Raw genomic sequence first — 23,780 nt, 5'->3', positions numbered from 1 at the left:
CAAAATGAGGGGAGAAATGCATTTAATAAAAATAAAAACTAGCCCGGCTGGAGTTGCTCAGTGGTTGAGCATCTACCAGGAGGTCACGGTTTGATTCCTGGTCAGAGCACATGCCCAGGTTGCAGGCTCCATTCCCAGTGGGGGCATGCAGGAGGCAACCAATCAATCAATGATTCTCTCTCATCATTGATGTTTCTATTTCTCTCTTCCTCTTCTTTCCTCTCTGAAATTTAAAAAAAAAAAAAGTATTTAAAAAAATAAATAAAAACTAGGCTCCCCCAAAAGACTAGAAAAAGGTATGTTAATGTAATAGCAATTATCTTTGGATGATGAATCCAGAATTTATTTGCTTTTCTACCTTCTATTTTTTCTGCATTAAAGAAATATACTCGAAAAACAAAATAATGTCCAAGCATGTCAAACTTGTGGACGGCGGGCCGCATGCCTTGTTTAAACTCGCTGCCGGCCGCGAGTTTGACATGCTTGATGTACACTATAGCAAGGACTAAATTCAGAAATGAAAGCAAAACACTGCTGGCTCCCAACTGCTCGCCTACCTGCCTTCCTGATTGCCCCTAACCGCTTCTGCCTGCCAGCCTGGTCACCCCCTAACCACTCCCCTGCCAGCTTGATTGCCCCTAAGTGCCCTCCCCTGCAGGCCTGGTCCCACCCAACTGCCCTCCCCTGCAGGCCTGGTCCCACCCAACTGGTCTCCCTTGCAGGCCTGGGTCCCCCCCATGCCCTTCCCTGCAGGCCCGGTCGCCCCCAACTTCCCTCCTCTGCTGGCCTGGTCACCCCTAACTGCCCTCCCCTGCAGGCTTGATCGCCCCCACTGCCCTCCCTTGCAGGCCTGGTCCCTCCCAACTGCCCTCCCCTGCTGGCCTGATTGCCCACCACTGCCCTCCCTTGCAGACCTGGTCCCTCCCAACTGCCCTCCCCTGCTGGCCATCTTGTGGTGGCCATCTTGTATCCACATGGGGACAGCTATCTTTGACCACATGGGGGCAGCTATCTTGTGTGTTGGAGTGATGGTCAATTTGCATATTACTCTTTTATTAGATAGGAAAAGGAAATCTACTATAATGAGCAGATACTTTTTTCAAGTGGAAAATATCCTCTTAAACTTAAACAACTTTTAAGGCAACTCAGCTTAGCTAAGCAGTTAACACAACATACGTGGAAAAAATGACTTTTTCAAAAAACAAACACATAAGAGAAGGACTTTTGTTTTTTTCTTACCTCAGCAGCTTCAACCTGTTGCTTGATGATGGATGGGTCAATGCCTGGGCTTTCCAAGTCATGGACGATGTCCTGGGTGTCTTTGATGGTGGTAAGGAGAGCTGCCATGTCATACCAAAACTTTTCCGCTAGTTCTAGGACATCAAGGAACTTAATTTCTCGCTCTTCAGCCCGAGCTTTGATGTCCTCCCAGAAGAATACCATTTGATCCAATTTGTCCTGGATTTCTGAGGGGGTAAAAAAGAGATAAGAATAGGACTTCTCCAAGCCTCATTAGAAATACCATCTAATTCTCACATTTTCACTGAAATTATCTTTCAAGAAGGTCTAAGAATTTATATATACCTACCTTAGCTTTATTATGTCTACATTTACATTTTCACCTACATTGGTTTCCTACATAAAGAGATCACAGAAGTAATATGGGAATGAGTTACCATCTAATATAAAGGCACTGCTCAGGAGGAGGAACCAAGATGGTGGCGTAGGTAAACACCTGTACTCACCGCCTCCCACAACCACATCAAAATCACAACTAAAATACAGAACAGCCATCAGCCAGAACTGCCGGAAAGCTAGCTGAATGCAAGTCCTACAACTAGAGATGAAGAAGAAAGCACACTTGAGATTGGTAGGAAGTGCGAAGGCATAGAACAGGCTGGTCTGACACCAACATGCTTTTTTTAAAAAACTGAAGCAATGCTTTATTGCAAGCACAAAACACAATCCAAAACAACATCAACACACAGAGATTGAACAAATGTCTTTTTGAACAGAGATGTAGCAACTCCACCTTTTCAAGTTCTTAAAAACAAGTACTCAAACCAGGAATCAAACAAAGCATCAATTTTAAAAATATTACACCATCATGAAGGAATGTACATAAAAATATTCTCTACTAGGTAACAAGGCTTTTTGATCTGTAACTCTTGGCAAATTTCTTCAGAAACAAATTATTATAAATACAACCATGAAGTGAAATAATGCTTTCTTCGGAAACAATCAATTTAAAAGCAATGCTATGCAGAAAATACCATTACCCCCTGTGAAAGCCAGCTGAATATGGACGGATATCCCCAACACACACAGAGTTTTTCTTTTCAGAGCTACGGTCCCGCTTCTAAAGGGGCCAAGATGCATGTTCATTTCAAAAGTTGCAGCATATCCCAGTGAAAACTTAATAAGGTCAAGTGGAGGACCCTCTGTAAAAAAGGGCGTCAGCAATTCCATCCCAGTAACACAAGTCTAAGGAGCAGAGGAGCACTGAAGTCCTGTCAGCACATCATTTCTTGTCATCAACAGTGGGATTTTCCATCAATTTCCTGTTCCTGAAAAGCACTAGCTTGCTCCTCAAATCCCGCTGTCCAGAAGTAATTGACGACATCCACCATGGCCCAGTCTGCAGGATTGGGTGGTCTCCCATTCTCCAGGGAATTTTTTACACCAACAGAGCCATTTTCCTTGTTTTCCATGTCAACGGATAGCATGGGAAGGCTGCAGGGTTCTTTTACTTCAGCAACTCCCCACATGGCCAACGCCAGGAGGCTTTCCCAGGCACAGAGCTCAGTGGCTGTCAAGCGCCCAGCCCCAATGCAGCTGGCCGGGCACGCCACCCACGTCCTTTTTTAATCAGGAGGGAGATCATCTCTGTGGAGGGCACCCATGAGGAGCAAGGGGTCCTGGAGCTGGGAAAAGAAGTCCCTATGGGCAGTAAGACCTATGGGCTGTAAAAACCAGTGGGGGTTTGGGCTCAGTGACATAGAGGCTGTTGGAGACCCAGCTGCTCCTCCTAAAAGGCCGGCACCATGAACTGAACTTACAAGCTCCTGCACCAGGGCGAAGCTCTGGGGAACACACTTATGAGGAGGAACTGGATTATCTGGCATCGGGGCAGGAACTCGGGGGCAGCTTTCTACCAAATGGAGGTGCTGGCAGGGGTCATTGTTCCTGTTCTGGGACCTCCGCAGTTGGAGGGCTGACTGGCAGGCATTTCTGTTTGCTCCACCTTGGTGATTCCCTGACACCCTGCCCCATCCAATTTACAACCCCACCCAAGATGTGTGCAGCAGAGCTTTTGCATATGAATGGCCTGTCCTTGCTGGGTCAGGGAGCCCCAAACCTATCAATAAAAGGCCCAAGACCCGGCACCAGCACCAGCCTGCCTTGCTTTATAGCTGGGCCTCATCTGGGCACTTCTAAACCTGATACAAAGAGGAAGAATTTGCAGATCTCTCTGTAGCTCCTGCTGGGTGGCCCTGGCCTGTGACTGACACTGCACCTCCCTGGATATCCAAGAGGCAGTGTACCCAGTGGTCAATGTCAGACCATACCAGATCACAACTCTACACATCCATAAGCAACACACTCAGTGAGCACCAAAGCCCCACTGAAGGGGTGTTTCCTGCACAGCAGCTCTCCCACTGTAGTCGCAGCTGGTCCTCACAGCCAATTGGCCTGGAGGTCAATTCCTCCCAGTGACACCAACAGCAATCAAGTCTCAACTACAGCAAGACTGTGCACACAGCCCACAAAGGGGTGCAATAGAGTTCCCAGCTCAGGTGACTGGGGAGGCTGAGCCACTGGGCCCTAGAGGACACCTACTACACAAGGCCATTCTATCAACTCAAGGAAACATAGCAGCTCTACCCAATACATAGAAACAAACATAGGGAAGCAGCCAAATTGCAGAGACAAAGAAACGTGTCACAAATGAAAGAAATGGAAGAAGCAAAGTACTGGATACAGAGTTCAAAACCACGGTTATAAAGTTACTCAAAAATCTTCTAGAAACCTCCAAGGGACTTAGTGAGACTTGCAAGGATCTTAGTGAAAATGCCAAAAATATGGAAAAGGACCAGTCAGAAATTGAGCATACACTGACTGAAATAAAAAATAATATATAGGGATTCAACAGTAGAGTAGAGGATTCTGAGAATCAAATCAATGATATGAAATATAGAGAAGCAAAAAACACCCAACCAGCAGAGCAAAAAGAAATAAGAATCCAAAAATATAAAGATAGTATAAGGAGCTTCTGGAACAACTTCAAGTGTACCAACATTCACATTATGGTATGAATATTATCATATGGTATGAATAAAGAGCAAGATATTGAAAACCTATTTGAAGAAATAATGATAGAAAATTTCCCCTACCTGGTAAAAGAAATAGACTAACAAGTGCAGGAAGCACAGAGAACCCCAAACAAGAGGAACCCAAAGAGGACCACACCAAGACACATAATAATTAAAATGACAAGGGCCGCCAAAACCGGTTTGGCTCAGTGGATAGAGCGTCAGCCTGCGGACTGAAAGGTCCCAGGTTCGATTCCGGTCAAGGGCATGTACCTTGGTTGCGGGCACATCCCCAGTAGGAGGTGTGCAAGAGGCAGCTGATCGATGTTTCTCTCTCATCGATGTTTCTGACTATCTATCCCTCTTCCTTCCTCTCTGTAAAAAATCAATAAAATATATATAAAAAAAAATAAATAAAAAAATAAAATGACAAGGGCTAAAGACAAAGAGAGAATCTTAAAAGCAGCAAGAGAAAAGCAGCTAGTTACCTACAAGGGAATGGCCATATGATTGTCAGTGATTTCTCAACAGAAACTAAGCAGGCCAGAAGGGAGTGGCAAGAAATATTCAAAGTGATGAATAGCAAGGACCAACAACTAAGATTACTCAGCAAAGCTATCATTTAGAATTGAAGGTCAGATAAAGATCTTCACAGACAAGAAAAAGCTAAAGGAGTTCATCACCATCAAAACAGTACTATATGAGAGAAAACCAAGATGGCGGCATAGGTAAACACCTAAACTGCTGCCTCGCACAACAATTTCAAAACTACAACTAAAAGACAGAACGGACACCATCCAGAACCACAGGAAAGCTGGCTGAGTGAAAATTCTACAACTAGAAGGAAAAAGAAAAGCTCACAGAGAATTGGAGGTACGGCAAAGGGGCTTTGTGCGCGCAGAGAGGAAGGGCGGCTGAGAGCCTGGCTGACTTTCTCTGGCGGAAGGGGGAAGGAAGCCTCCGACCGCACTGAACCCCAGTTCTGACTGCACTGAACCCCAGTTCCGGGCGAACCCCTGGGGACCCACGCTCTTACGGGGGGAGTCTGGACTCTCGGGCGGAGACTCGAGCTGGGAAAGGCAGAAGTCTGAAGGCGCGGCGTGCCAGTGCGCACAAAGGCTGCGGAGGTTGCCACAGGCTTTCCCTAGTGGAAGGGAGTCAGAGGCTCCTGACGGCACTGAGCCCCAGTTCTGACTGCACTGAACCCTGGTTCCACGCGAGCCCCTGGGGACCCACGCTCTTGTGGGGGGAGTCTGGACTCTCGGGCGGAGACTCGAGCTGGGGAAGGCGGAGGACTGAAAGCGCACATGCGCGCAAGGGCAAGGCTGACAGGAAGCCAAGACTGAGACTCCACCCCATCCAAGCTGAGCACAGAGCCTATTGCAATTTGGCAAGTCTAATCCTATAAGGCTGTCTCCAGCACCGAACTTCTCCCAGCATAGACACAGCTGATCCTTATAGCCAACTGACCCGGAGGTCAATTCTTCCCAGTGATACCAACAACAATAAAGACTTAATTACAACAAGGCTGTACACACAGTCCACAAAGGGGTGCACCAAGAGTGTCCACCTCAGGTTAACTGGGGAAGCAGACCCACTGGGCCTTATTGGGAACCTAGCACACAAATCTACCTTACCAACTCAGGGAATCAGTGAAAATGCGGGGTCAAAGAATCAGATCACAAACGAAAGAAATGGAGGAAAACAAACGACTGGATATAGAATTCAAAACCACGGTTATAAGACTTTTTAAGAATATCCTAGAAAAGGCCGATAAATATAACGAGACCCTCGAAGATATGAAAAAGGACCAACTAGAAATTAAACATACACTGACTGAAATAAAAAATATTATACAGAGACCCAGAAACAGAATAGAGGAACACAAGAATCAAGTCAAAGAATTGAAATACAAAGAAGCAAAAAACACTCAACCGAAAAAGCAAAAAGCAAAAAAAAAAATCCAAAAAGTTGAAGATAATGTAAGAAGACTCTGGAACAACTTCAAGCGTACCAACATCAGAATTATGGGGGTGCCAGAAGAAGAGAGAGAGCAAGATACTGAAAACCTATTTGAAGAAATAATGACCGAAAACTTCCCCCACCTGGTGAAAGAAATAGACTTACAAGTCCAGGAAGCCCACAGAACCCCAAACAAAAGGAATCCAAAGAGGACCACACCAAGACACATCATAATTAAAATGCCAAGAGCAAAAGACAAAGAGAGAATATTAAAAGCAGCAAGAGAAAAGCAGTTGATTACCTACAAGGGAGCACCCATACGACTGTCAGCTGACTTCTCAACAGAAACTATGCAGGCCAGACGGGAGTGGCAAGAAATTTTCAAAGTGATGAATAGCAAGAACCTACAACCAAGATTACTCTACCCAGCAAAGCTATCATTCAGAATTGAAGGGCAGATAAAGAGCTTCACAGATAAGAAAAAGCTGAAGGAGTTCATCACCACCAAACCAGTATTATATGAAATGCTGAAAGGTATTCTTAAAGAAGAGGAAGAAGAAAAAAGTAAAGAGAAAAATTATGAACAACAAATACATATTTATCAACAAGCGAACCTAAAAATCAAGTGAATTAAAAACCTGAGGAACAGAATAATCTGGTGAATATAATAGAATCAGGGGCACAGAAAGGGAGTGGACTGATAATTCTCAGGGGGAAAGGGGTAGGGGGGTTCATGAAGAGAATGGACAAAAATCATACACCTATGGATGAGGACAGTGGGGGGGAGGTAAGGGCAGAAGGTGGGGTGGGAAATGGGTGGAGGGGAGCTATGGGGGGAAAAAGGAGAAATAATTGTAATAATCTGAATAAAGATTTATTTAAAAAAAAACAGTACTATATGAAATGCTGAAGGGCATTCTTTAAGAAGAGGAAGAAGGAGAAAAAGATAAAAAAATATGAACTACAAAATAGCAACAAATACATACCTATCAATAATTGAATCTAAAGATCAAAATAAATAAGAAATCCAATGAACAGAACAAACTGGTGAATAAAATAGAATCAGAGGCATGGAAATGGAGTGGACTGACAATTCTCAGAGGGAAGGGGGATTGGGAGATGGGAAGAGGTTAAGCAAACATCTTGTATAGACATATGGATTACCTATGGACACAGACAATGGGGTGGCAAAGGCCTGCGGCAGGGTGGGAACTGGGTGGGGAGGGGTAATGAGGGAAAAAAGAGGTACATCTGTAATAATCTTAGCAATAAAGGCTAAAAAAATAAAATAATTTAAATACATACATACATACATACATAAATGTACTGCTCAGATACAAAACCCCTAACTTGCAAAAGGACTGAGATGAGAACTTTATTTCCAGTGTTCTGTGTTGCACTTGCTATGTTTCCCATGGAAAATGTTCTACACACGATTGATACTGCAGTTCATTCATATTAGGGGTTAAAGGAGCATTTGTTTTCTGGCCTGGGAAACTAACTACCAATTGTAACCTTGTTTCAATGGGCAGATGTGTTCTGAATTCTAAATGACTTCCAAATGACTTTCTGGAATACTTATTACTTGGGGACTGCCTTCACATTCAATAAAGTACATCTGGTGGGACACTGAAGGTAACCACAGCCTAGAATTTATTGTATTAATTTTCTTTAAAAATAATTCATCAAGCACCTTTTGCAGCCAGATCCTTGTCAGCTCCCTGAGATCGTCCAATGAGCTCTTCTCCACGGCGCTTCAGAGCCTCAAAGGAAGGCTGAAGTTTTTCTAGCTCCATGGTGGCACTCTTATTGTCACTGATGCACTCTCTGATCTTGTCGACTTCAGCAGGGATCAGTGGTGGCATACGCAAGCGCGAGGAAAGGTTCTCCAGAGTCTCCAACATGGGCTCGATTTTATCATGGAACTGAATAAATGTCAGACCATTAGCCACAGCAATACTTCATCATACTTCTGGGGGAAATGTTAGGGAATAAGGTCAAGGTATAAATCTACTACTGTCTAGGAGAAACTGCACATAGCCTAGCCTGATGGCTGTTGGGGTTGGCTAATTGGTTTGGGCATAGTACACCAGAGCTGGCCCATCAGAACAAGAAAATAAATGTTTATTTAAAGAATAAAAAAATTAAGTAATATACCAGAAATGTGACGAGAAAGAGACAACGCTATGAAACTGGTAAGACTCAGTGTGTCAACATCTCAGATGATAGTTGCATGCAAGAGGTTAGACCAACAAGTTAGGTGCCCTCCACCAACTATATAAATGAATGGGGAACTCGATATGCTCAATGACTTGGAGTTAAAATTATCATAGCATGCAATTTAATAACCACTATATATGACAGTGAGAAAGGAAAATGTTGGCACAATGAAAGGTAATTAAGGAAGGCCAAATCTAACCTTTTTCTAAAAGAATAACTACCTTTCCACTTTTCTGGTACTTTGAATAACATGACTATAATTGTAAAATTTCACTTACAATCTGAAGCAGAGAAAGGAGAAAGAGGGGCAAAACAGGTAAGCTTGCCCCCCCTAAAAAAAAAGCTATCTAAAACCAATTCTGGATTCATTAGTCAGAATAAGTCCTATCAACTGTAAGTGTCCTATAAGAAATACATGGTGGATTTCCTTAACAAAATCACTTCTCACCACTCCCTCACTTCTAGGTTCCATCCCAAATGAAACTGACATAATAAACGGCACTAATAAAATGCATCCCACTGAAGTAAAGGGAAATTTCCTGATAGGTAATCCTCAGTTCTCATAAAAATACCCTAATCCCAGTGGGGGTGAGTACCTTACCTCTGTAATCTGTAATGGTGGGCGCGGTCAACACAACAATGAAATGTGACGATGTGGGGAAGACAGGAGCAGGCAGCAACAACACAAAGTAACACATTCCACAATGTGAGTGGGAGATGGGACGGAAGGTGGAGGCGGGGGGAAAAACTTGAGTAAGTACAAATATTAACCAAGAATATTGACTAAACAGGAATAAAATACCCAGACATCACAAAAGTACCACTAACAGTAATATATTAGTTAAAAGTATGTAGTTACATGCGTCAACTCCACTGTCCCACTGTGGTTTCTTTCTCTTTGGCTCTTACTTCTCTCTACCCAAGCATCTTTCTTTGAGTTAGGAGATAGCTGGTGGCCTCCTGGGTAAGAGATCTAATGTGCTGTCTTCTAAGTCTCAAAAGTAACAGGTCCAATAGGAATATGACTTTTCTTTAGGCATTTGTTGCTTCAGGGTGAATTTACCCAGAACTATCCCTGCTAAAGGATCATCACAATATAGAATTTTCAAGGAAACTATCAACAGACAATATGTGTCAGCTAAGACGCATTTTATCCTCCTTGCAGCGCAAGCATACCCATGATCCTTACAATAAAAATGCAGACCAACAAAGGTTCCTAGTCTCTGGTAATGTACCATCAGCATGCTGGTCTAGACACTCCTGAGCATGGAGGTGTATCTGATATAGAAACATCCTGCTCAGACTAAAGGACCGTTGAAGGTTATAGGAGTTTAAGGCACACACATACCTGAGCTGACTGGGAAACAGCCTCGTCCAGAGCCAGAGCCCGCTGGCGCACCTCCTCTTTAATTTGGGCATATGTGTTTTCTGCTTTCTGGTATTTTTCTCCCACCATTTCACCCTCTTCAGGGTTTAACTCCTTTAGTTGAGGACCTATCTTTAGCAGTTTATCAATATGTGGTTTGTGTTCAGCAATGGATTCCCTTAGTTGCTATTTAAAGAAATATGAATTAAAATAAGTATTTTTATACCAGTTTATTTGCCTAAGTGCTTTTTTTCTTTATTGATTAAAGTATTACATATGTGTCCTATCCCTCCACACCCCTCTCCCCCCGGCCCTACCCTCATGTGCTTGGATCAGAGCTCATACCAACTTTGAAAAAACAAACCAAGTAACTAAGTCCCAGCATTTCATCATTTATGGAGAGGGAAAAGCACCTAAGTCTTGGGCTCTGACACTACTCGATTCTCTCAATTGTTAAAACCCAGTTCAGATGTCCCATCACCCGGAAGCCCTCCCAGGCCACATCCTCTCTCTAACTCTCACCCTCCAATACAAATTTACCCCACCATCTTCTACACTCATAAATACTTAAGTGTAGTAACTGTAATTTCCATGGTTTAATATCCGTCTTCCTCCCAAGACAGAGATACTAAGCAGGACAAGCTACAAATAGCAACATTTCTGATAATCCAACCTCTCCCTGACTTTACTGCTGGCTACTTCTGGTTTACATCCTTCCACTTACAGGAATACAGAGATAGGAATAAGCGCAAGCTATAAACCAAATAAAATAAACATTAAAAAAGTATCTTTTTAATGTGGTCATAGCATTCCTTGACGTGTCCACAAATCTCCCTTTCATCTTATCTACTTGCAGCAAATGCTTTATGACAGTCCTTCCGGGCTCTCACTCACTCCAGCTGGGGCCTAACCAATGGAAAGAGCACCAACCACACCCTAAGTCTAACAACATCCCATTGTCATTGGAAAGATGCTAAATTCCCTTGATGTTTACTTCTGCAATACCCAGGTTCCTGATATCTCTATAAACGTATTCTTTGCCTGATTCATATTAAAGGACAAAAGAAATAATTCAGATATGTATTTTTATTATGCAGAGAAATTCTAACTGTTTAAGACTTTCTTAATATAAACATGAATAGATCATGGAGCCCATTTTCAGTTCTGCAATTAAATAAAACGAGGCATACTCCTTACCCTCATTTCCTCCTGCTGTTGTCTGAGCTGCTCATGATCAACAGCTGGAGGAGGTAATTGTGCTATCAATACCCGAGTTTCCTCAATCCAGGGGCTGAGCTCCTCATAAGTTTCCCAAAACTGGTTCACCAAGACCTGTGCCCGCTCAAGGCGGGCATAACGCTCTGAGTTGAGCAGACTTATGGCTTCATATTGCTGTATTAGAGACTCCGTCTTTTCCTACGAACAACAAAAAAAGTAGGTATATATACATTAAAAAGTCTAAAGAAATAAATAATAAAACATTAAAATATATGAATAACCTAGTAAGATTGCAACTGATTTTTATTTTCTTTATACTTACCTTAATTTTCTAACTTCCCTATCAAATATGTATGTGCTATTTGTATAATTTTTAAAATAGGAAAGTTATTTCAAATACAGCAAAACAGCATAACACAACACAGCAAAATTAACCTTTTAGTGAATAACCTTTTACAACTTTAGATATACATTATTATAATGCATCAGTTTAAGACTGAACATCTCTATGATAGAGTCTTTGTCCATGAAGTTTAACTGGCCTTTTTCCTCTGATAAAAAAGTCTCCACAAGCAGTATAGAGGTTCCTCAAAAAATTAAAAAATGGAACTGCCTTATAACCCAGTGATTTCACTTCTGGGAATTTGTCAGAATAAAACTAAAACACTAATTCTAAAGAATATATCCATCCCTATGTTCACTGCAGCATCATTTATAATAGCCAAGACATAGAAGTAAACGAGTGCTCATCAGCAGATGGGTGGATAAAAAAAGCTAAGGTCCCTATATATAATGAACTATTACTTGGTCATAAAAAAGAATGACATTTTACCATTGCGACAGCATGGACAAACCTGGGGGGTATTATGCTAATTGAAATCAGAGAAAGACAAATATCGTATGATTTCACTTATATGTGGAATTAAGAACAAAACAAATAAACAAAATAGAAACAGACTTGACTCACAGACTTAGAAGACTCATGTTTGCCAGTGGGGAGGGGGGATGAGGGAGTAGGTGAAAGAGCAAAGGGATTGAGAAGTACAGATTGGTAATTATAAAATAGTCATGGGTATTAAGTACAGCGTAGGAAATATAGTTAATACTATTATAATAGTATGTATGGTGCGAGGTGGGTACTGAAAATATCGAGGGAACACTTTTAAAGTATGATTGTCTATCAATTATGCTGTACACCTAAAACTAATATAAAATAATACTGAATGCAAACAGTAATTGGAAAAATAAAGTCTCCATAAACCTGGCATTTATGTGCTGTATGTTTGGGATAAGTAGTGCAGTCAACTTACAAATATTTCTAAGAAAATGGTTACCTGTACCCTATCTATACTAATCTACACTAATAAAAGAGGAATATGCAAATTACCGTCCCTCTGCCACATTACCAGCCAATCAGAGTGAGTATGCAAATTAACCTGAAACCATGGCAGCGGCAGCCCCGCCCCCCCGCCACTCTGGGCCTGTGGGGGTCGGAGAAGTCGTGCGCCAGCGCCTGAGGCTGGGTGCGGCCTGGAAGATGAAGCAGCCACCTGCCCCCGATCCCAGGCCGCAGCCAGCAGCAGAAGCCTCACGTCCACCTGCCCCACGTCCTGGGGGAGATGGAGAAACCGGGCCCCAGTGCCTGAGGCTGGGTGCAGCCCGGAAGACGAAGAAGCCACCTGCTCCCGATCCCAGGCCGCAGCCAGCAGCAGAAGCCTCACGTCCACCTGCCCCACGTCCTGTGGGAGACGGAGAAACCGGGTCCCAGCGCCTAAGGCTGGGTGCAGCCCGGAAGACGAAGAAGCCGCCTGCCCCATGATCCCAGGCCGCAGCCAGCCGGAGAAGTCGCCCACACTGCATCCCAGGAAAGACGGAGAAGCTGCCCACCTGCGGTCCAGGCGCCAGCACCTGCGGCTGGCTATAGCCTGGTAGACGGAGAAGCCTCCCACCCCGCGGTCCCAGGCACCAGTACCTGCGGCTGGCTGTGGCCCAGGAGATGAAGAAGCTGCCCACCCCGCGGTCCCGGGCACCAGAACTTGTGGCGGCAGCCCAGGCAAAGCCACCTGCCCACCATCCCCTGCAGCTGCAGCCGGCCTGGGCACCTATGGCTGACCAGAGGGAGGGAAGCCCGGATCCCGGGTGCCTGTGGTCGGCTGGAGGAGGGAATCCTGGTTCCTGGATGTGGGGCCAAGGCAGAGGTGGTTAGGGGCAATCAAGCCAGCAGGGGAGCAGTTAGGGACAATCAGGCTGGCAGGCTGAAGAAGTTAGGGACAATCAGGTAGGCAGGGGAGCAGTTAGAGGAGCCAGCAGTTCTGGATTGTGAGAGGGATGTCCGACTGCCGGTTATCCCCTGAGGGGTCTCAGATTGGAGAGGGTGCAGGCCGGGATGAGGGACACCCTCCCGCCCGCCCCATGCATGAATTTCATGCACCGGGCCACTAGTAAAAGGATAATATGCTAATTAGGTTGGAGGTCTTCTGGATGACCTTCCGGATGTCCTTCTGGACAAAGCTGCAGTGGTTGTGAGGGTGAGGCTCAGGCAGCCATAGCTGCAAAGGGCCCAGGCTCAGGCCGGCAGTGGCAGCAGCAGCAGGGGAATGGAGGCTGCGCTTTCCCCTGATCCACCAGGTCGCCTCCTGCAGAAGGAGGCCAGACTGCAGCTTAGGCCAAGGGCCGAGGCAGAGGCGGTTAGGGGCGATCAGGCCAGCAGGCAGAGGCAGTTAGCCTAAACCAGCTGTCAGACATCCCCTGAGGGGTCCCAGATTGGAGAGGGTGCAGCCTGGGCTGAGGGACCCCTCCTCCTGTGCACGAATTTCGTGCACCAGGCCTCTAGTATAAAAATAAAATAAAACTGGTGTACAAACTAACTCGTGGTCAAGCTTTTAGAAACGGGTGTAATCTTTAGGACCTGAAGAAAAAATTAATATCTGCATATGATTTCAAAAAATCTATCATAGATTTTTGAAAGGTAATTCAAAGTCACTCATTATGGACTGAGGATAAGTAGCAATTCCCTTGATTAAAGAAGATGGATTTGCAACGTATTTCACATTACACAGTATGGCTGTTTAGACATTTGTGAGCAGGGTTGAGTCTGAATTCCCCAGAACATCAAGCAGGTATTTAACACCATAACTAGTAATGAAGGAAAAAAACTGTAACTTAAACTTCTTAAAGTATAATTTCACAACTGTACTTCTAATTCTTGGTAATCAAGACAAGAATATGGTAAAAAAACAAATGCAATTCACCTGTAATACAGCTTTTTGCTCCTCTCCACATGTACCAAAGATTTCACCACGATGACTGAAGAGTTCATCCATTGAATCTTTGTGTCGAATGATGTCAATGGAGAAAGCCTTTGAGAAAAGTAAATTACAATTTAAATCAAGAAGTAAAAGGATCCCAAGCTTGTGTCAGTGAAAAGTTAGACATACCTATGAAAAATTCTTCGTTTAAAAAAGCCACATCAAAGATTGTTCTTGTCTAGTTTGACATTCTGCCTATCCACACATATTCAATGCTTATCTTTTAATAGCTTACAAAAATATCTTCCCTCATGAAAATCATTCATAAAATTATTAACCTTTCCTAGATTAATGACCTTATTTCTACCTTTTCACAAAGCAAAAAAACTCTTCCTCATTCTAACCAAGTATTTATAAAATTAATCTCTATCCACCATCATGACATTGCATCATTCCACTTGACTTGGAACAGTAGTCAGACACTCTCTCCTAGTCACTCTAAGCTAAGCTGATTATACTAGCTCAGGACACAATGGATATGTCAGTGTTACACTTACCTTCTGTACCTGCAGCTGGGCTGTAGTCTGGTCCTGTTCCAGACGAATTGGACCAAGGGCCAACAGTTTCCGTTTTGTTTCAGCAACCCAAGCTAGTTCTGCATCAGCAGCTTGCTCATACTAATAGACATGTTGAAGAAAAATAACCATGTTATATAGAGCCAGGGCCTTCCTTCTTAGAATTCAAATCAAGATGCAGACAATTTAGAATTGCTTATACTTCAACAAATATAAGTTGATCCTATTTCAACTTCTTTAGCAAGAAGTTACAGAACCTAGTTAGTGGTCCTACAGCTAGAAACAACAATGGAAATTGACACTCTTAAAATGAACTATACTTCTAATCTGTTGTAATGAGGCCATGCTCTTTCTGTCAATCCTTCTTCCTATCCATACAATTAATAGGTTTAGTCAGGTTTAAATATAAACTAACATGGCAGCAGACAGCTGAGTCAAGTTAACTTGGAAGTACTCCCTCAGCTGGAAAAGAAAACCTTTAAAACGTTAAGTGACAAAGAAAAACTAAGAACATATTCTACTTGACTGCTGTTGGATCTGGGTCCTTGAATCTTTTATCTCTTCCTCTTCAACTCTGCCAATCTACACTAATATTTAAAGAGAAAAGAATGCTCTCAAGCATGATAATTTTATGCTTAATTATCTGGCTAAGATTAGAAATATCTATCAAGACATAATGGAATGCACTTGCAGTCAGAGCAAACTTCTGTGTGGTTCACAAACCAATTATTTATCACTATGAACCCAAGAAATCATGTAATATTATTTTTATACCAAGGCATATTAATTAGATGCATATCCTGCTACAAAGAAAAGCCAGTAACTTTTTCAAGAAAGTGGGGAGGAAAAAAGATGGAGTGCAATATGACACCTGTGTTTACTTGGGAGGGTACTATTTTGATGGCTCTGCTATTTTGGTTGGCATATTTGATAGTTAATTATAGTTCTTGGTTCCCTCCCTCTTCCATCTAATGCTAAACAGTTGAGTATGTCAAACTAAGATTGTGATGCATATGGATCTTGTGGTCTAGGTATAATCCACTCCCATCACCACCTGCCTCATACAGGGCATTAGCTAAGGAGAAGGCACTTAGACTCTTCCCAAAGTTCTCTGCTCAAAGGGGTCAAATAATTTGGGTCAAACCAAATCCATCCTTACATACCTTTACCCAATTACTTCTCATCACTTAAATTATTGCATTGGGTTTACCTCCATCTCATTTTTCCTACTCCTGAGCCTATATTTATGTGGGTTTTGTATTTCATACACATATCTCCATTGCCTAATATAGTAATGCAGAGGTGTTTATAAACATTACCTGTTGTGATCTCTGAATAGCAGCATCAATTTCCTCTACCCTTTGTCCAACAGTGTCACTGACCAGCTTGTACTGCTCATTAGCATCCGACACAAGTTTGTCCAGCCCTTCTCTGGCTCTCCAGGGCACCAGCTCTAAGAGTGCACGGCTCACCTCATTCACTGTGTCCAACACCAGCCTGTGCTCCATGACCTCTTTCTTTAATTCCTAAGGAGGGAAAAAAGTTTTCAGGCCAGACCTTGCTAAATTAAGCACATTAGCAGCTGTGCTGGGTGGAAAGTGGTGTCTCTGCCACATATCCCAGCAGGGCTTTGACCTCCTTCCTTTACTTATTTTTTTGTCTCAGATTTTTCAATCGTTCCAAGCCTGATTTTAGGCTTAGCTGCTGCTTAGAACTGTCTGTACGACTTCTTGAGCAAAACTCTCTTTGCATAAAACTATTAGTGCTTCTTTCTTTTTCCTTACTTCAGTGCTTTACTCTTAGGCATTTTAAGTACCTATTTCTGTGCATCCAGAACTGCACTAGATCCTGCAAGAGAATCAAACATAACCATGCAGCACGCTTTAGCAAATGAGTCATAAAAGTAAATTCTAAATGTTTTTACACAAAGCAAACTTCCTAGGTTTTTGAGATTCAATCTTTTTTTTTAATATATATATTTTTAATTTATTTTAGAGAGGGAGAGAGATAGAAACATCATTGATGAGAGAGAATCATTGATTGGCTGCCTCCTGTATGCCCCACACTGGGGATCGAGCCCTCAACCCAGGCATGTGCCCCTGACCAGAATCGAACACGGGACCATTCAGTCCACAGGCTGATGCTCTATCCACTGAGCCAAACCAGCTAGGGCGAGATTCATTTTTTTTTCTTTTTCAGACATAACAAGTGGTCTGCCTTTATGTACAGTCTTACTATCCATGAGTAAATAAGAAAGGAGGCAAACCAAAATTTTTGGTTTAGATTTAAGGTAGAGTTAGTGATAAAACTTAAGAATTTAAGTGCAAGGATTCTAAGAGGAATCCTCTTCCTTTTAGTGTGAAATGACAGCTTACCTTCTGTCTTTGCTGAAACTGGGGTATTTGTTCCCCTGTGGGAGACTGTCCTCCACTGGCCGCCAGCTCCTCCTCCACCTCCCTCAGCCACCCAGTCAGTTCCTCATAAGTAGACTGGAACTTGGTGGCCAGCTGCCGGGCTTGCTCTAAAGTTCTGAGGGCCTTGGAGCTAGTGACTGTGATGTCTGCATAGCGAGTCTTTATTCCGTCTAGTTTCTCTTGGATAAGCAAAACCTCTTCACCTGTGGGAAGGCACACACAATTATTCATGTTTAAGAGAACATGAGGGAGTCACCTTCTAGAGATGAGCGAGTTCCTTAATCCTTTCTTCAAATCAGAGCTTACATTTTATAGATGCTATCTTCCTACGATAGTGATTTCACCTAGCATCCCACACTAAGACAGGAGGGAAATAAACGTTTTAATCAATAAAGAAGCCACTTCTATCCAGAGGCATGGAACAGAATGCGGAATCTCAGAGGGAAGGTGGGGGAGGGTGGGTGGGTGGGAGGTAATCAACTTTGTATGCATATATGCATAACCCATAGACACAGACAATAGGTGAAGGCCTGGGACAGGGGGATGGGGACAAGGGAGAGCTGGGTGAGGGGGGACAAAAGGGGAGGAAGGGGGACATATTTAATACTTTAAACAATATAGAATTATTAAAAAAAATAAAGAAGCCACTTCTGAGATTACTAGGATCGGAGTTCATCTGCACGTGTTTCTAGACGTTCCCCAAACCTTTCAGTGAATGCTGGCATTCAACATATTAGATTACGGGGGGAGTCATCATCTATAAGCAGATGTGAAACACAAAGTCTTTTAGTTTTCAAAAGGGTTAGCAGGAAATAGAAACCCAGGCTGTTGGCTGACAGGGGTCAGGGAAGCACACACGATGGGGACATGGTAATATAAACAGTGAATACTAAACTTCTATATCCAAAGAGAAGTGGCTAATGCAGGGTGCTATTTCCCTGGATATGTGATTGTCTGTAAACGTATAGAGGTGCTAAGAGATGCACTTTTCAAAGTACCTGTGGTTTGTTTTAGAAGAGCCTGACCATTTTTAATAGCTTGATCTACATTCTTCTTTCTATTAACAATTTCTTCATTTAAAGCCTGAAAGGAAAGAATACCATTAATCCTAAAACTATGGCACAACAAAGGGAAAGAAATGAGACCTTTAAGAGATGAAATTTAAAGTAAGGAGATGAATACCAGTTTAGTTAGATCAGATATTTGACTCTTTCATTATCTCTTTGGTTACACCATTAATTATTCAAGATAATTAAATCAGATACTTATAGGCAAGCTTTCTTTTGTACTGGATGAAAAGAGTTTTAGGATTAAATCAACTTTACAATCTATTGCTACTGAACCTGAACCTAAGAAAGGTAGAGCAGAATTCAGAAAAATATCTACTATGTCCAAAACAAAGAATAAGAAAGAAATTTCAAGAGAAAGTAAGCAAGAAGTAGGCAGATTTAAATCCTGATTAAAAACTTTCAATATTTGAAATCAATGAAGCAGACGAATTTTAGATGATCAAAAACAACAACAAAACCCCCCTTGCTTTGCCTATTTTTACCATCCCCAAAGAAATCTCATGAAATGAATTTCATTTGATGAAATGAAAAGGGCAAATTATTCTTTCTAAGATGATGCAGAACCCCAGGAATTTGATCATATAAATTCTAGAAATATTTTTAAAGTTATAGCTATATGATCAAACCTTGGGAACTATTTAGGCAATCTGGTTTTATGAAAGCTTCTGTTCGAATGGAAACTGGGTGAGATACATTACCTAAGGATGTAAAACCTGAATTGGAATTGAGATGGCCCCTGACTACACTCTGGATCATCTTCTAGAATTACTGATTCAGTTTAAGTACAAGTATTCCCATGGACTTGTCAGAAAATAGATTAGTTCTAAGCAACAAGTATGCACTTGTATATGAAGTTGAAATGGTAGGAATAAAAAAGCAAAGAAATGAAGAGAAACATGAATCAAAATTATAAAATAACTGGTAACATAAACAATAAGAATGGAAAACATGAATACCAGGTGGTCAGCATGCTGTTTCTGCAGGACATCCTGTCTGAAATCCTTTACGAACACTGAACTGAGCTTGTCCTCAACCTCAGCCAGCCAGTTGAGCACCTCCACCTCATCCTCCCCGAACAGTCTAGCATTAAACAGTGCTTGTTCTAGCAGGGCTGCTTTCCGACAGCACCGGTCTTGAATCTCACTGTACCGGGCCTGCAATGAGTCTAGCTTTTCTGAGAGCACACCCTGTTCTGCAGAACATGTCAGGGAGGAGAGGGACTGCCCGATTTTGACTGCCTGGTGCACATCTGTTGAATGGCTTTCTATTTCCTCCTCCAGAGCCTGGAAATCCAAATGGAAAAAATGAATAACAGAAACAAAATAAATGAAAAGTAAACATTAAACAATGAACAAGTGATGTAATAAATTAACAATACAAAAAGTTTACCTATTGAAGGGCAAAAATAACACAATAGCTGTTGCTGTTTTTTTATGATGGTAGCATATTAGTCAGTATCTATTAAGGATGTGACTACTCCAATTAATAATTTGATCATGTTTTAAACTTTAACCCTCCTCCCCCAAATAACACATCTTGTTGCAGGCAGTTTTCCAATTTCCAGGATTTCTGATTCCAGTTCTTTGTTTTCATTTACCACAGCTACTTCCTACCTTGTGCCGAATGATCTGCTGCTGTATTTTGGCAGTCTGAGTGCCAACAGGTTCTGAGTTAGCAAGCTTTTTCTCTGTGACAGATAAGAAGTCAGAAATAGGCTCAGCTGTCTCGTGAAACTGTTTGGCCAGAACCAGGATATCTTCCAGCTGTTTATGCCTACACAAATATACAAAACAAGCTGCTAAGGCAAAAAGTCACATTAAGATGGATAACAGTACCATAGTGAATAAAAGATCAATCTTTACTAGGTACGTTTTAAATATCAATAGTAAACAGAATACACATATATAGCACTTTGCTGTTTTACAGGTTTTCATAAGCATTACCTTTATTTTGATTCTGCCATAACCTAGTAGTGCAGGTAGAATAACTATCCCACTATTCCGAAGGAGAGAACCGACCCTGAAAGCCTACAGAAAGATTCCTCCAAGGTACCCAGTGAATAGAAATAGTACCATGAGAATGAGAATCAGACCTTCTAACGCTTTCTCCTATGCAATGTAGCTCATGCATCATCTGAACATGAGACTAAAATAAAGTTTAAACAAGTCGAAAAATCACCAGTCCTCATTTTTCTCCTCTGTCACTACTACCTTCACTTTATGAGTGAAGAGAAGAGAGCATTGGAAATGCGAAGGCAGACTATGAACTAGAACTCCCTTCCCACCTCCCTAAATCCAGTAGGGCTTCTAGTAATTTCAAGCCCCGGAATATAACTTTGAATCCAGATTTAAGGAACAAACAAACAAACAAATAAACAAAAAATCCCTGACTAGCTAAATTTGCCAACACAAATGGCAGAACTATGGACTTCATATTTCTGCTCACTTGAAATATTAAATTTTATTTTATATAACATCCATACTTAGCTTGGATTTCAAGTTTCCTATAGATGAAAAACAGCAGATTACAAAGGGGAGAGGAAGCCTGAATATTGGAGGCAGTCTAGTATGGAAAACAACCACAGAACTCTATTAGCAAATAGATTAATGATAAAGGCACAGTGATGACTTTGAATCATTAAGAACAGACTAAATGCTATATCACATTTGAAAAGGCCCAGGAGCATAGGATGCAGCAAACCTTTATTGAGCAGCTACTTTGTGCCAGGTCCTATGTACAAACTGTGTGTGTGTGTGTGTGTGTGTGTGTGTGTGTGTGTGTGTGTTTAAATTGATTTTTAGAGAGAGAAAGGTAAACACTGATTTGTTTTTCTACTATTTATGTATTCATTGGTTGATTCTTGTATGTGCCCTGATTGGAGATCGAACCCGCAACCTTGATGTATCAGGATGATGCTCTAAACAACTGAGCTACCCGGCAAGAGCCTGGACAAACTTATTTTAATAAGAAATAGTTTAAATATAAATAGTTGACATTTTAATTATCTGGATATTCAATTCTGTTTGAATATAAAGGAAAATTTATTTTTAGATGCCATTTTTAAGTATTATTATAAAGTATAGAATTTCCTTTCTTATTTATGCCAGCCTTCAAAATATATCTTTAATACAACAAAACATATTACTTTAAAGATTAATATTAAACTAGAATTGCAACTAATTTCTATGTCTTTCTGACTCATCTCTAATTTTGAATCTGAAAGTTTGAAGAACTCAATGTACACAGGACTTAGAGTAGCAAAGAGAATAGCTAACATAATTTAGAGGCATCAAAAATACAGTATTAAAAATTGAAATAAAAGTCTTTAGAATGTCTATAACAAATGAAGCTGCTCTTGGCATTTTTCTTTTTTAATTTAATAAATCTTTATTGTTCATATTACAATTGTTCCTCTTTTTTCCCCCCATAGCTCCCCTCCACCCGGTTCCCACCCCACCCTCTGCCCTTACCTCCCCCCACTGTCTTCATCCATGGGTGTATGATTTTTGTCCAGTCTCTTCCCGCACCCCCTCATACTTATTTTCCCCTGAGAATTGTCAGTCCACTCCCTTTCTATGCCCCTGATTCTATTATATTCACCAGTTCATTCTGTTCATCAGATTTTTAATTCACTTGATTTTTAGATTCACTTGTTGATACATATGTATTTGTTGTTCATAATTTTTATCTTTACCTTTTTCTTCTTCTTCCTCTTCTTAAAGAATACCTTTCAGCATTTTATATAATACTGGTTTGGTGGTGATGAACTCCTTTAGCTTTTTCTTATCTGTGAAGCTCTTTATCTGCCCTTCAATTCTGAATGATAGCTTTGCTGGGTAATCTTGGTTGTAGGTTCTTGCTATTCATCACTTTGAATATTTCTTGCCACTCCCTTCTGGCCTGCACAGTTTCTGTTGCGAAATCAGCTGACAATCATGGGTGCTCCCTTGTAGGTAATTAACTGTTTTTCTCTTGCGCTTTTAATATTCTCTTTCTTTTGCTCTTGGCATTTTAATTATGATGTGTCTTGGTGTGGTCCTCTTTGGATTCCTTTTGTTTGGATTCCTGTGCACTTTCTGGACTTGTAAGTCTATTTCTTTCACCAGGTGGGGGAAGTTTTCGGGCATTATTTCTTCAAATAGGTTTTCAGTATCTTGCTCTCTCTCTTCTTCTGGCACCCCCATAATTCGGATGTTGGTATGCCTGAGGTTGTCCCAGAGGCTCCTTACACTATCTTCAAATTTTTGGATTCTTTTTTCTTTTCTGGTTGAGTGCTTTTTGCTTCTTTGTATTTCAAATCTTTGACTTGATTCTTGCGGTCCTCTAGTCTGCTGTTAGGTCTCTGTATAATATTTTTTATTTCAGTCAGTGTATGTTTAATTTCTAGTTGGTCCTTTTTCATATCCTCGAGGGTCTTGCTAAATTTATCGGTCTTTTCTAGGAAATTCTTGAAAAACCTTATAACTGTGGTTTTGAACTCTATATCCAATCGTTTGCTTTCCTCCATTTCTTTCATTTGTGATCTGTTTCTTTGTCACCGCATTTTGGCTGCTTCCCTGAGTTGATAGAGTGGCTTTGTGTGCTAGGTGTCCTATAGGGCCCAGTGGCTCAGCCTCCCCAGTTACCTGAGGTGGACACTCTTGGTGCACCCCTTTGTGGACTGTGTGCACAGCCTTGTTGTAGTTAAGTCTTGATTGTTGTTGGTATCACTGGGAGGAATTGACCTCCAGGCCAATTGGCTGTGCGGATCAGCTGTGTCTATGCTGGGAGAACTTCTGTGCTGGAGACACCCTTATGAGACAAGACCTGCAAAACTGCAAAAGCCTCTGTGCTCAGCTTCGATGAGGCAGAGTCTCAGGGTGGAGCAGACAGCATTGGCTTCCCGTCAGCCCTGCCCTATGAGGCCCCTGGGTCTCAGTGTCCCTTGGTAATCGCTGCAAGCACCTCTGAGAGAAAGCTGCCCTCGAGGTTCACCTGCTGCCAGACAGTAGTTTCTCCCCGAATGAGTCTGGGTTCCCAGCGTCTCACCTAGAACTGAAGTTCAGCGCAGTTGGGAGCTTCCGTCTCCCTCCCGCTTGAGGAAGCCAGCCACGCCCTCAGCAGTTAGTCCTCTCTGCACGCGCACGCCTCCGGACCTCTGCCTCCCACAGCTCCCCTGAGTCTCAGTGTGCTTTTCTCTTTTCCTGACAGTCCAGATTCCCCCCGAATGAGTCTGGGTTCCCAGAATCTCATCCGGAACTGGAGTTCAGCGCAGTCGGGAGCTTCCGTCTCACTCCTGTCTGAGAAAGCCAGCCACGCAACTCAGCAGTCAGTCCTCTCTACGCGCCTCTGGACCTCTGCCTCCCGTAGCTTCCCTGAGTCTCAATGTGCTTTTCTCTTTTCCTGACAGTCCAG

General features: G+C 42.2%; 1 protein-coding gene across 8 annotated transcripts in view; it reads right to left on the bottom strand.

The window, feature by feature from the left end:
• MACF1 (microtubule actin crosslinking factor 1) overlaps positions 1-23,780 on the bottom strand; it is a 360,803-nt gene that overhangs the window by 35,420 nt on the left and 301,603 nt on the right. For 5 of the 8 annotated variants that reach the window (XM_080657531.1, XM_080657534.1, XM_080657529.1 and 2 more), the window contains 11 exons: positions 20,000-20,159; positions 19,343-19,669; positions 18,315-18,399; positions 17,278-17,519; positions 16,222-16,428; positions 14,885-15,004; positions 14,331-14,438; positions 11,059-11,277; positions 9,844-10,047; positions 7,969-8,200; positions 1,240-1,466 (listed from right to left, as the gene is read on the bottom strand). In XM_080657531.1, the coding sequence (XP_080513657.1) occupies positions 1,240-1,466; positions 7,969-8,200; positions 9,844-10,047; positions 11,059-11,277; positions 14,331-14,438; positions 14,885-15,004; positions 16,222-16,428; positions 17,278-17,519; positions 18,315-18,399; positions 19,343-19,669; positions 20,000-20,159 (2,131 nt within the window). The remainder of the gene's footprint in view (positions 1-1,239; positions 1,467-7,968; positions 8,201-9,843; positions 10,048-11,058; positions 11,278-14,330; positions 14,439-14,884; positions 15,005-16,221; positions 16,429-17,277; positions 17,520-18,314; positions 18,400-19,342; positions 19,670-19,999; positions 20,160-23,780) is intronic. The other 3 variants (XM_080657532.1, XM_080657535.1, XM_080657533.1) reach the window with 1 other exon arrangement.

This window comes from Plecotus auritus, assembly GCF_963455305.1.
Source record: "Plecotus auritus genome assembly, chromosome: 2".
Classification (NCBI taxonomy): Eukaryota; Metazoa; Chordata; class Mammalia; order Chiroptera; family Vespertilionidae; genus Plecotus; species Plecotus auritus.
The sequence above is the reverse complement of the archived record's forward strand: the minus strand, read 5'-3'. Positions and strand labels throughout refer to the sequence as shown.